Source organism: Pyrgilauda ruficollis, unplaced genomic scaffold (assembly GCF_017590135.1).
Source record: "Pyrgilauda ruficollis isolate IOZ18807 unplaced genomic scaffold, ASM1759013v1 scaffold3, whole genome shotgun sequence".
Lineage (NCBI taxonomy): Eukaryota > Metazoa > Chordata > Aves > Passeriformes > Passeridae > Pyrgilauda > Pyrgilauda ruficollis.
Window position 1 is genome coordinate 10,299,792 of NW_024524377.1, and position 14,640 is coordinate 10,314,431.

General features: G+C 39.0%; 1 protein-coding gene across 4 annotated transcripts in view; it reads right to left on the reverse strand.

The window, feature by feature from the left end:
• Window positions 1-14,640, reverse strand: part of PTPN4 (protein tyrosine phosphatase non-receptor type 4) — a 107,400-nt gene that overhangs the window by 73,929 nt on the left and 18,831 nt on the right. For 2 of the 4 annotated variants that reach the window (XR_005955565.1, XM_041472863.1), the window contains exon 1: window positions 6,207-6,337. The exons of the other annotated variants lie outside the window; for them this stretch is intronic. Coding sequence is in view for 1 of the 2 variants with exons in the window: in XM_041472863.1 (XP_041328797.1) it covers window positions 6,207-6,252 (46 nt within the window). In the remaining variant the exon portion in view is untranslated. Of the gene's footprint in view, window positions 1-6,206; window positions 6,338-14,640 lie in introns of those variants that run through there. 4 annotated transcript variants of the gene reach the window in all.

Here is a 14,640-nt window from a genome sequence, read left to right on the forward strand (position 1 = left end):
GGTGGTAACCAGACTGTGCTCTTTAGCCTGGTACCTGCATGGGGCTGGCAGCTCCCAGACTCCAAACTCTCCTGCTCCTGCGTCAGGGATTCCTGCATCCTTCCTTACAGCCTGGCACTGAGCAGTCTCCACGCTTCCTGTGCAAAAACAGTACACAAGTTGAGCTGATCTGCAGCTGCTTCTTTACATTCCTACAAGACCTCTATGCAGTGTCTGCAGACACTGAGCTGCTTGAGCAAATCCCTCATGGATGCCAGAAGTATAGAACAGTAAAGAAAAAACTCACTTCACTACTGAAAGTCACAAAGAGAAACATACTCATGTTCCCAGAACGTTTTCTCACCTGTATTTCAATGCATAAGCTACTCTTAGATCCTCCTTTTCCACATCCTCAATCATAAGAAGAGCCAAATCTAACAAAGAAAGCATTAGTTCTTAATTCTGAAAATATTGGGCCAAAAGTTCAACAGCTGAGAGAAAAGCTTTAGCCCTTCTCCTCCACCATCAGATTGTCCTATACATGAACCAGCAGCAGAGAACTAATTTAATATTCTAGCCACTTACTCAGATAAATTTCTAAGACTGTTAATGCATCTCATGAACATGAGGGTTTCATGGGGTTGGCTGTGGATTTCAGTGCAGTCTTGATGCCTGCATTAATAAGCATTCTCAGTTAAAAAATTACTCGAGGATTTTTTTTAAACTAAGACCTCCTTGAAAAATGCTTTTTATCTACTTCTCTGAAAAGGAATTTCAAATTTGAACAACTGCTGTGTGATATCAAGCAAGATTTTCACTGTTATGATCACATTATTACTGATACAGACAAAGGTTAAAGATGAAACACCTTGCTCTGTCACTTCCAGATTTTCATACTTTCTAACAGGAAAATAATAATTACTGAGTGTTCAATCACTCTACATAGGATCTGTTAGAGACAGCTGGAGGCTGTACACCAGAGCACAGCAAATTAGTGAGATAGTACTGTCGCATGCTACAGTTTTCTCTGAAAAATAAACTATTTGGACAGTTTGACAATTCCCTCCCTTGCTCCTCCCTGCCCCCAAGAAGAAGGGCACAGTTAACAGAGAAGCCTATTACAAATGACACTTCTATCTAATTAAATGTCCATACTCATTATGCTTGAACTGCATGCACCACACTCAGAAAAAAGTCTCTCAAATTCAGCTGATCCCTTTCTCTGTTTTCAGTCAGAAGCAGGACAGTACAGGAAGACTGATATCTGCTTTGCTTCATTCCTGTATGCAACTTTTCAGGAAACATATAACAGCAAGATAAAATTCATTAGTTGGAGATTACAACACCTACTGGCAGTTTAGGAGCAACATTAATAAATAAAAGAGTTCTTAGAAACCACACCATCAACACTGACCATTACTTTGAACCTAAACCCTTTATGTCCTCCCTTTTTGTGCTCAGTCATGTTTCACATGCAGACAATAACCTTTCCATCTTCACTCTCCAGGACTCTAGATGAGATAACAGCCTGAGATGATATTAAAATTTCTTTGGCAAGGAAAAAAGAAGTGGAAATAAAAAAAGGCAAATAGACTTATAAATTCCAAACAGCTCAATATGGTTCAAACCCATTTTTAAGCTTCAAATTTAGTCTTAGTGAACACCTGTCCAAACACATTACAGCTTTGGGTTGTCAGAGAGGCTGAAGAAACTCAACCAATAGACTAAAAGTTTGCAACCAAGAAAGAGCCAGAATTAAAACAGTCAGACCCTTTTCCTCCATAACCCATCCTACTTCATCAGGGCTCCCATCTCCTTTTTCACCGCATCAGTCTTACAAGCCAGAATGTGAACAAATGCAAAGACAACAAAAAGCCTCCTTCCAACTATTCCTGCCAGCTCACAGCTCAGTACTCACTGACCTGATGATAACAATACTGCAGAAGACACAAGACCTTTCCATCACTTTCACACAATACAAGAAAAATGTCCAGAGTGCACATGCCTTTAGGCAAAGCTTCACAGTGAGCACCTGTGGTTATTCACAACCAACACAAACCCATCTGTCCTGCAGGTGACACACTGAAGCCACAATCAGAGTGGAAACATTGTATGAATTTGTGCAGCTGTTTTGTTTCTGACTTGGAGACTTTTCATTTCTAGGTGCTATTCAGGGGTTAGGGAGGTTTTATGGAACAAGTCACACTTACATGTGAATAAGATGTGTGAAGAACCTCACATGAGGTTTCAGAGATTACTTTGAGCAAAACCACAGATAATTTCTCTATAATATGCAATACACCCCTACACACCTCAAGGACCAGAAAAAACACCTATCCCCCTATTAAGCAATGGACTACAGCTCATCTTCAGGAATCATCTGATCACAGTGTGACTGCTTTACAGAATGGTTTAGGGAAGCCATACCTCAGTGTGAAAAAACAGAGAGAAGGCAGCTGAGGCTAGAAATGTCTTTATGTAACAATACTGGTATGATGTAAGGCCTGCTGTATGAAAACACAAGTTGATGGCAAGCACCAGCTAGAGCAGCGCCAGCTTGTGAGGCAGTAAGGCCACAGAGAGAGAAGAAGCCCCAGGGGCACAGCTGTGGCCACATGAGGCAGGGAAGCAGCAAACACGCACAGACACCGTGGCAGCAGCAGCCCACACTCCTGCAATGAGCCACTGAGGATGGAAACAGCAAAGCTAGCAGGGAAAAATATTAAATCTAACTTCATTTTTAAAAAAGCCAACCAATCCCTGTGGAAGGGCAGATAGCTGAAGCAGGCAGTAAAGAATGTGTGCCAGGAGAAACAAGAACAGGAAAAGAGCACTGTTTAAACGTCACTAAATCATAATTTCAACTATCCTCCTATATTTAAAAAATATTATAAATTAAACAAATATGCAAACGCATTTATAAGACACAAAACCTCCTTGTTTCCTAGTAGGCAGCTGTCAGTTCATGATATTTCGAAGTGTTTATCATGTGTAAAGATTACTAGGAATAAATAGAAAAGTTTTCCAAGTGAGTTCCACCTCCATTATTTTAAACTTGATTCTATCCATAACGTGCCCTTGTTTGAAAATAGCATTAAAAATGGTAATCCATGACCTTCACACAGATGATTACTACATCTATCTCTTCCCATTCCTGGAGCTGGATCTCTTATTCTTGCTTTTATGACTCAAAGCTATAATAAGATGTAGTAAATGAAGACTATAACGAAACATTACTAAAATATCTTGATAGAGACTTCTTAAAATAAACCCCCAGTACTTTTTAAAATGTGTTCTTAAACTAGGTTAAATGATCTTTCATTAAAGGGAAATCTGGCTCTGATAAAACTCTAAGATCAGGAAGCCTAAATATTACCTATCAGAAGAAAAAAGGGCTGAAATCAGAGCAAGTTCAGACAAAGCACCAGGTGATAACAACTTAATATCTTGCTTAAGGGGAGGGAGAATATACAGCCCCCACCTCAAAACCCCCCAAACCCAAATTTCTTCCTACAGTTTTCCTCAAAGGTTTCAAAGCATAATTAAATTTTATTCCCCTTTGCAATATGACTTAAAAAAAATTCATCAACTATTAAAAAAAAGACTTTACAGTTCTCCACAGACCTAGTAGAAAACTAAAGCTCATCAGTCTATAAAATGAGTTTTTTAAATTTTTGAGCCACTAATTATTAACAGCTCTAAACTTGAGTAACAGCCCAACTACATACGCTGAATCGAGGAAATATAGCAAATGAAAATTAGTTTTGATTTCAGCGTTTTCATCAACAAATAAGAGGGTTTTTAAAACACAATTTAAGAAATCAAAAAAAGAAAAGTTACATGCAAACCACAACTGATGGTCCTCAACAATTGTACACAATTAAGCAGATAAAAGAGGTAAAACACCAAATGATGCAAAGTTACACATTTCTATTTTGGTGCGACTGTAAATGAACACAAGTCCCACATCCTGTCTGCTGTACAAGCCTCAACCACAATTATCTGGAAACAATATGACAGAAAATATATGATGGAGAAAATCTGTGGGCTTGCCATTAGCCACTTGAGCACCCAGGGATCAATACTGCTGTGCGCTGAAGGGGCCGCAAGCCCAGAGCAGCCAGTGGAACCGGCAGCTGTAGCTCCAGCCATGGCACCTGTGTTCTGAAGCCTTTGAAGTTAAAGGCAGCCTGAACTGAAAACAAACTGGCAAAATTCAGAAAAAGCTTGTATTCTACTCATAGCCAACTTCAAGTTGAATTCTGGCTGGCACTAAAACTGAGGTATTAGACAGGAGGAGGAAAAGTTGTCTGTGTATATTTTATTCAGAGTTGCTAAACCTAAGCCAAATTATCTTCAATAGATTTAAACACAGCAGATGCTAATTCTATGGCTCAGTGTAACCAACTGGACACTTTCCATCAAAATTAGTTTTTAATCAGAAACACCATTTCCATAAAATAGAAATTTTCATGTGGAAGATTTCAGTTTTGCCAAAACCCACCGATTTTCCACGGGAAACACTGAAATAATGCCTATCTGGCTACCTGCCTGGAAAACGCTTGTCAACTCCGCTTCTTCCTCCAGCAGAAAACAAACCAAGGGATGTCTTCTGGCAGTGCTGCCCAGAAAAGTGACCTCAGTCCATCCGTGGCCCTGGCTTTCAGCCACCCTGCCTTGCACTCTGGGCACTCGGCCTCTCCACAGCGCTGTGGCCGTGGCTGTGAAAGGCAGCAGGTCACATTTTGGTTGTTCATGGGACAAGCACTTGAGAGACCCCAAAGCACACCAGGGAACTGGAACAAGGAGCTTCCCACATGAGGCAAGATCAGTTTTGCTGGTGCACCTGCCCAGTTGCAAAAAAATCATCCTATTTTACATCATCCCAAAATTTAAGTCCTCCTTTTATTTATTTATTTATTTACTCTCTTTCACAGCTTCACCACAGCTTAAGTTAAGTATTCTTCTGACTTCTGCCTCCTCTCAGAGACTTTCTTAATAGGAAACAATTTCCATTTTTAAGCCAGTTCAAATTCAAAATTATCTGAATGAATCTGACAATGAAAATATCACGCATATTCAAGCAATCAAATCTTATCATCATTCACATGCAATGGAATGTTAAACAGGAAATATAAAATCACATTTTTGTGCGTTCAGTTTCTTTAGCAAAGTACCTTAAAGATGTCTATACTCTGCAGATTTGTAAATTGCACAAACCCACTTTGTAACAATTGTGTCTGTTCTTCTTACAAAGTGAAACTCTAAGCTAAATCAGAAGTTTTCCAAAATTGTGGCATACTGACCCCAACAGTCACACCCTGTTCAGGGGTTATGACACGCTTAAACGTTCAGGGCAGACTGCAGCCCCCTGGCACTCATCTTCATGCATTCAGAGTTTTGAAAATTGTTAAACTATACTCAAGTTTGGACATAAGTAAGAAGATAAATGATCTTCATGCATATTTCTAAGAGTATCTAAAAATACTTTTAATTTTGAGATGTATTTATTTCCTTGTGAAATAGAAAATATTCTATTTTGAATATTTTGAAAATAAACCAACAAATTTACAGAAGCATCTGTAAAAAAAACATGGGAAGAAAACATAATGCAAGGTGAAAGACAAGACCCAAAATTACATAAAAGTTTGGAATTCTTACCAGGGTTCATCAAACCAAACTTCAAAAAGCCCCTTAAAGTTTAATTTTTTTGTTTCTGAATATGACTGTTTTCTTCCTTTTAGCTTTTGTTCTTTATCGAATTACACAGTAATACTTGACAGTTTCCACAAAGTTAACTTAACAAAAATAGCAGACACTATTAACGGTGTGAAAAGCAACATAACACTGTCACGGTTAACTATGAATATACTGTGGGGGGAGGCGGGGAGCAGAAATCCCTACATTTCTAAATCCAAAAAGTAAAGGCAAAAAGTTGAAGGTATACAATTGGAAAAGGTGGAAGAGCTAAAAACACTGAGTTTATAATGCACTACATCTCCAGAATGAAGACACCATGATACCTAAGTGAAACAAAAATTCACTGACAAACTGCATTTCTGTATTATACATCTTATGTGTTCAACATCAAGCCTTTTGTTAGAAGTTAGAATTCTTTTACTAGCATATTAGCAAATCACTTTCCAGGTATAGAGTATACATTTTCTATAAAGAAAAAGCCATCTAGTGTATTTGAATTTAATAAAATACCCACTGAGAAAAATTACCTGACCATTTTGCTTGGAGCTGGAAACTTCTACAATCAGCTGCCATTCAGAACCAGCAAGAAACTTTCAATTTGGTTGGTCTGAGATTAATTGAAGTGAATTATTCTATTATTTACTGAGTTTATTTTTACAAAGAAAACAACTTCTACCATCTCCTGTAATGCATTCATGTTCAGGAAGACACGGAGGCATTAATGCTTGTTTATCATATTGACTCAGTTCAGTATCAAGTTTCACATCCGCTGAGAAAACAGTCGCATAACCATGGTACAAATCAGTTATTCAACTAAAAACAAATACTAGAAACATCACAACTCCAGTGGAATAAAACACTACCAATAAGGGCAATTGAACCCACACATGCAGAGTTTGTTGTGTGCTGAAGTTCAAGAGCAAAAGGCTATTAAAAGGAGAAAGTACTACAAAATTATAAAAGGCTATTTATAGGCTTCATGTCATGCTACTATTTAATCACACTGCTATTTATGCTTTCTCTCATGCATTTACCAACTCTAAGCAAGAACAAAACCTTGAATGCAGTTTAATCACCTGCGTGTCACAGGGCCTTCAATTGCATTCACTTCTCTGCTGCTCCCAAGAACTTACCTTCATCTGGCCAAACTGATTCCCTGCTAGGACACAAGCACACTCCTGCCACAAACCAGTGTGGGAAGGGCCCACTGACACTGATGACTCCGTGCCAGTAATCAGATTACCTCCTATTCTTCCTTGTAAGACAACTACAGGTCTGGAAGGACCCCGTAAAAATATGTTTTCTGTCACTAAAACTGCAGTATGGTTCAAATCCTCACCTTGAGCCTTTTCACTGTGCTGCAGCTGAGAGCACACAGTTATGTCTCAGCCAAGAGGCCGGGGGCAAGTTTGGGTTTTAATTTTCCCCCCTAGCACAACTCTAAATGCCAACTCAATTGTAACCACAGCCTAATACAGAAGTCCACGTCACCAATTCGAATTTTCTCCAACTTGTAATATGAAAGACTAGACCATTTTTTTTTTTTTCTTCTCAATAAAGTCTAATCCTAAGAAAACCATGCTGTCAGGGAAGATTATATATCTAGTCACTAAACTCTGAGTAAGTGTAACACAAATGAACTTTTATACTATACTGCCTGTAACTGACATCTATTTCTTCATAATAAAATAATCCAACCACAATAGTTGCTTTCAGAAGAAGTCTTAATCCAGTGATTAATTTAGCTTTCTATGCCAGAGAATCATATACTTGTATAGAAAATTACTGTTAAAAATGAACTTTACTGTTCAACTGTATACAGGAGAGATCGCCATTTTCTAGTCTTCAGCAATCTTTTCCCACTATAATAAAGCTAAGGACATAGCACTCTTTCTCTTTGAAATCAAAGGACTAAAGCTGTAGACTTGATTTAGAAGCCTTGTATGCAAACTAATTCACCTTTCAAACACAGCAGCTTTACAAAATGCTTAGCAAAAAATCCATTTGGACAGTCTCTTCCACTATATTGCAGGTAAGAGAGACTGGAAGAGAACAGAAGCAGTTATAGTCCCCAGGCTGTTAGAAACCAGAAGTTTGCAGGGCTGTCCCATTTTCCCTGCAGTGAGTTCTCAGCTGCCCCAGGCAAGTGCTCAACTCCCAGCCTCACCCCTCCTGAGCCAGGGGCTATGCAAGGCAGCAGGTCTGAATGACAGATTTGAACTAATTCCCTCCGTGCTCTCAGTTCTCCTTTCATTCTACTGAAAAAGTATGTAATAACGTGTGATTATGTTGGATGTCTCTCTGTTTCAAATTCATAACGAACACTGGAAGCATGTGGTAGGCTATAAAAACCTGACAGCAGAGGCCCAAAGCAAGGCTTAGTGAGCCTGTCTGCAGTGAAGTGGGCACACTGCAAATACCAGAAAGGAATTTCATAGTCAAAATAAAAAGGTAATGGAAATCTGCAAGAAAAAACAAACATCCCACGATTTCCAAAAGCATGCAAGGAATGCACACTCCAAGTAGCCGATCTACTGTTGGCAATGACAGCACAAGAAACTGTCACAGTGTAACACTCACCCTGGTATCATATTTGTTATTTTTATACAAGGGGCAACATCCTGACTCCAAAGCTACTTGAGAAGCATCTCAGTTACATAAGTCAAAGTACTTTTATGATAGAAGACCTTCAACATTTGGTAATTCATACAAGCTTTATGTAGACATGCTGATGTTAAATCACTATGAAAGATGGCAATAACTCCTTGGTCAGAACTAAGCACAGAAACTATGCTGAGTCCTTAAATCTAGGACACAACTACATCCTCAGGTGTAATTATGGCTAAAGCCAAACACAGCAGTGGACTTGCACCAGTAAATAAGTTTCTGCCCAGCATTACAGTTCTCAAGGATCACTATGACCCATACTTGCAGTGTGAACTGCTTTGTGAAGATGCAAATCTTTGACAAATGAACTCTGAAATTCCTCCAAGCCTGTAGCGCCAAAACACTTCAGAATTCTTTACAGAAATTATAAATGTAAGTGTCCCTACAGAGAAAAAGATCTGCAGAATGCACCCAAGTTTCCCAGCTTCTTATCCTTTTGGTAAAGGTGAGAATTAATATTTTTAGCTGTTGTCTATAAAAGCAGTGGAAGAGAAGCTGCCAACAAGTACAATCACCACTCCCTCAAATACCTTTCCTTTAAATCCACCATTAAACACTTTTTTTTTCTGCTCAACTGGCCAAGTAGTCAACATTCTGAGACAGATTCATTTCTCTTTTCTAAAAGGGAACAGAAGCTACTGTGGGAGAAAAAGGAAAAAAAAGCCTCCACATCTCAAAGTACAGAGCAGAAATGACTATCTGTCCAGGGCTGCCCTCTGAATAACGCCAGGGCAGAGGTTGTTGATGGTCAAAGGAAGGAACATCTTGAATTCAACCCGGGGTCAGCCTGGGCCAGCCCCAAATTACCAGGAGTCCTTAGAAGAAATGTCACTAGGTCAAGTGTGATTATTCACAGGTAGTGCTACCTTGAAAAAATGAGAAATCTTACCTGCAAGAATAACTCAATAAGCAAAGCTCAAAAATAATGAATTAAGCAAGTTCTGAGAAAATTCTGGCTTAGTTTTCCAAAAGCTCTAAGAGAGCTTTCTCAAGACATTTATGTTTTATATAAAGTGTAGTTCTAATATTTCCCACTACAATTCTTGCCTAAATTCAGAGTTCGTTAAGTCACAATAAAAACTCAAAGGTATCAACACAGACTTGCACAGAAATGAAAACAAGTTACAATAATGAATATTTGAGTTATTTTTATGAATACCATTATGGTCAAAAACCAGCCGACTAAAGTGATAATATAAAAAATAAATTTTTTTCCAATATACTTTCTTGTTTTATAACAACACATAGTGTCCCTTGAGAGAATAATTCTTCTATCAGTATTTGACACAAAAAGCAAGATTTTTTTTTTGTCTTAGCAAGTATGTTGTGATTCCTGACAGAAATAACAGATAACCATGGACAGTGGAGATAGCACACTGTTAAGTTGAACATAAAACATAAACTGTTAAGTTTATATTTTTGGACATTTCAATGGGGTCCTTTAAAAGTCATTAGGCATTATTAGGCAATTTAAATAATATATTAAGTAATCTTAAAATAGCCTGGCTCTTGCTCCTATTGTTTTCCCTGGATAGGCAGGTACAAACGTGGTCAGATTCACAGGCTGATGGTTGCTGATTCACAGGTTGATAAGGTAGCCATGCTGAAACTACAGAGGTAAAAATTCATCACTTAAACCATCAGTTCTCTACCTTTCACTTCCTGAAAATACTCCAGACCTCTTCCGTGTATGTTGTTTCCTTCTCAAGGCTCCAACAATTCCCCTTCCAACTGTTCAGTTTCCTTCATCGCTCAAATCCTTTCCTACATTTTGTCCATTACTCTAATCACATTTCAATTTTCCTCTGGCTTACTCAATGCCCTCCTCCTTTGGGGTGGGTACAAAAGATGCAACAGCAACAGAAATCACAAGAATGTCCCCAAAATGCACAGAAAATCAAACAGGTTCTGACTGAAGGCATTAAGAAAAACTGTAGCCAAGAGACAAGAATCATGCCCAAGTCCACTCCCAAGGTTAATACAGACCTGCCAGGTACATTCAAGTCACAGAAACAGCAAAGATGTCTGATGCATTCTCCTAAGATGCCTTCCATGTGGTTATAAATGGAAGGGATGGATGGCAACCTAAACATCTATGCAAAAGATGATAATGCATCTGTGCAAAATCATTAAAAGGCTTTTGAATTTCACACATTTTAACATGCAGTACAGAAAGATTTCCAAACCACTACAAAAATTCATTAAGAACACGCAGTCAAGTTATTTCTCCCTAACAGTCTCCTACATACATACATATTGACCTAAATCTGTGTTTTATTTTTCTATCATTTTCACCAACAAAATTAAATCAAGCTTGTAATGCTTAAGGACACTCTCCTTCAAAAAAAAAAAAAAAAGACTTTCAGAAGACCCAGAAGGAAAACTGATTAAATAAAAGTTTATTCTCAACATGCACAAACATGTTGACAGTGACATGAGTAAGTCCAGTTGCTAAGTTTTCTGATACATAAAAAGAAAGCTTTTTATCGATCAAACTGGACTTAGATATCTGTCGGACTTGATGATCTTTAGAGGTCTTTCCAACTTAAACAATCCTAAGATTCTAAGTATGAAGAGACACTCAGATGATGAAAGATAACACTCACCTTTCTTTACAGTGAAAATTTTGTGCAAGGTGCACTGAGAAGGAACAGTCTATCAATATACAAATGAAGAAGGCATTCAAAGGCGACAAGCTGAGTCAGCACATCTGCACTGCTCCTCTTGGGCACTGTGCTTAAAAACTCTGTTCATTCATGTGCCCCTTCAGTCAGGCTGAAATGGCTTTCTCACACCTGCTTCTTTAGGCACTCTTTTGTAATTAAACTCAGCTTCCACAAACTCTTTACATCTATAGCATCCCAGAATTAAAAGGCTACAGAAGAGGGACATATGGCAGGATATGGAACGTGCACATTAACAAAGAAAACCAAACAAGTGGTTTCTGCTATTTTCCAAGTCTATTCACATGCACTTTTCCCTGCTGGCAGCTCTGCAGCACAGCCCAGGTCCCCTAGAAGCAGCTGCAGGAGTCACAGGTGGAAGCAGCAGGAATATTGGTCTGCAGCAAAGGTCTCTTTGAACAGTGGTACTATGCTTATCTGAGGACACAAAACTCTTCCCCATGCTCCCAGAAATGCTCAGAAGAGGTATTTTCTGAAAATGAAGACACTAATATCACACAAGCAATAGCCACCACATTCACCCATGTAACACAGTCACTTTCTCTCTAAACAGCAAGACAGACTCATCAGAGTATCACAGATCACACTCAGTTCTTCTGGGGACTCAGGTCTTTCACTGCAACAAGTACTTGAAATTGGGACCTTAGCAAATTCAGTACTTTCAAAACTGCATTGGTAAACTCAGTTAGCAACAAGCTTCCTCTTAAAAAAGAGGTACAGGACCGCCCAAAATAGCAAAGGCTTACCAAGTGCAGAGCGCCAAACTAAAACCACTAGCTTCTTAGTTCAGTTTTCCCAGTTATGTCTTTTCTGAAACAATCACTGGATCAGTGACAGAGATGAACAAGCTTGCCATATTATGAAAAAGCAAAAAACTTTAACCCACAAAAAGGAAAGTACTCTTTTCCCATTACCCAGGTTAAACCTGGGAACAGACATAGAAACTACATTTTTCAACAGAATAAAAAATGAGATCTGAAGCCACCACATTTGCATTATGATTATGCAGAGCGCTCTGACAAAATCCAGATTGAATTGATAATTCCGAACTCCAGCCACCACACCAGCAGAATTAGCAATACTGACTTCAGAACAAGTACACTTGAGCAAGTGTCTGTTGCCATGGATAAACATATACGGAGTAGTCACCTAGGTACAACCATGCAGTTGTTGAAATGGGATGACAACAAGAGAATTCAAGACTCTCAGAACTGTCAGCACACTAACATCAATGATAACGTACCATGAAATTGTTAATACCTTCTGTGGAAAGATGAGACAACACACAATTTGTTCCCTAGATCACAGGAAGCAGATCCTGGTGACCCATGACTGGAAGTGTTTCAGTAGCTCCAGGACGTTGCAAAGAGAGTAAAAACAAACAGATCAATGAGCCCCTTTACAGTCCAGTAAAGGTTTGCCAAGTTTTGCTTTGTCCACTGCTGTAAGAGGTCCTCTCCTCAGAAGTCAGTCTTAGCGGGTCCAAAGCTGGAGTCTGTGAAACCAAGGAAAAAGTGATGCAGCTCCAGATGGATCACACAATTACTGAACTAAGGCTGCCAGGAATATGCACTGCCCATGGAACAGTGGGTGGCCAGTGCCATGCACCATGACTCCTTCAACATCAGTCCATGGCAGGGTGTCTCAAGCTGAAGAATATCTGAAGGGTTCTTCAGTTCTGACTATTCAGAGGAGAGAAACGTATGAAGGCTTGCCCTTTCCAGATGCAGAAAATGGTGTCAGGATGCTTTGGCAACTTCCTAAGAATGATGAGTATGATGTTATGTACATCACAGAGAGAGGCAATGGCAAAGAGCTTAATACCACCACCACATTATCCTTATGAAAAGTAGTTCCCACTCTCCAAGAACCAGCACAGCATGCTTATTTACCAGGTCACCCAAAAATATCTGAGGGAGCTTCTCAGCAGCTTAGAGTATGAACAATCTACAATGCCCACCTGAGAATTTTCTATTCTCAAATTCTGAAAGCTAGAGCCCAGAGAGCAGAAATCCCTGTTATTTAACACAAAATCAGCAAGAAGCTTGTGTCTGCTACTGACAGGCAGGCAGACTGCTACAAGCTATTCTGATTCCTCATGAAGGATGTAACATAAGCATTATTAAATAACAGACGTGTCCATCTGTCCTCTGGAAGTATATAAAGAGAAACACAAATTAGAATTTCTTCACAGTCTTAGATCATCCGCCTTTCTGTAAGAAAATCTGCTGAAAAAAACAGAGAGAAATGAAAAGGTGCCAACTAGACTGAACAAGTGCTGACAGAGCTCATGAAAGTGCAGAAAAATCTCATCTAGCTCTCAAGAAATCCAAAATAAGTAACTCAAGAACACATCTACCTAAACCTACAGCTTATGCATACTTTGTGGTAGGCTTTGTTTTTTAACAGATATAGAGGCTACACTGCCTGGACATCTCTGTCACATGGCAGTCATTACGGCAAAATAACTCAAAAAATCTATGACTGGCCACCAGTATTTTTGCCACTACATATTTTACTAAGCCACTTTGTAAGATGACTGTAAAACTCCTCTGAAACATGACATGGGAAGATGTTGGTATCTGGAGTAGGAGCAGCCATGCCACCATTACATAGCAAGTTTTAATACCACTACAAATCTGGTTCTTACATCTCATCTTGCAGTTCCACAGACTGATGAATTTTTAGTCTCTACCACAAGGGATGAGAAAAGTGTTAAAACTGTAGGTGTTTGAAAATTTATCTAAAATTCACTGTTGTAGTTAGCTTGTTTTCCTGTTTTGTTGGCTTCACTAAGAAGTTTCTTTCAGTTTTCTATTGAATATGATTGAGAGTTTAAGCGAATAAAAAATCGCTTTCCAGAGTAACCATATCAGAGTTAAAGATTATCAGAGAGCTATTACTTAAATGCCTGTTTTCGGAACATTTACAGATAAAAAACACAACATCTATGGGAAGTATACGAAATCTAGGCAAGGCAACAGGAGACAAATAGCTGAAAATTTGTCAGTAACATTAAGGTAAAGAGAACACAACCACTGTCTCCACTGGCAGCAGATCCAGGAAAGTATTACCTGAGAAATGTGAGAGCAACTCCCGAATGAAGATCATGCCTTCCTTTCAGCTGGGAAAAAAGAACAGTGTTCAAGGGCTTATGGAAAAGAGCAGGCAGTAGGATCCATGTTATCCACAGGCACGAGCAACACAGAACTGATACAGGCTAAAAAGACATTACACAACTACTGAGAACAGGAGGGAGCTGATGGAAAGAGCTCCCAGGAGTGCTGCCAGCCTGATGATATGGGCATCAGATCCACAAGTGTACACATAACAAGGCCATAGGATATTTAGGGAGAAGATCTAGAGAGGAACCCACAAAACGTCATATTTATTTACACCTCATGTGCCACAGACAGTTTGCTTTCTATTTCCAATTTGGGATTATACTTCAAGACATTGGAATTTGGTGGTTCACTCTGATCAGGGCAGTGCATCCATTCCCAGTATTAAACTTTGGAAAATGACCTATTTACTGAAAAAACCCAATACTGAATGATCATGTGTAGGCTGAGTAAGCTCATGTCTGTTTCCGTGCTTTAAGCTCAGATTC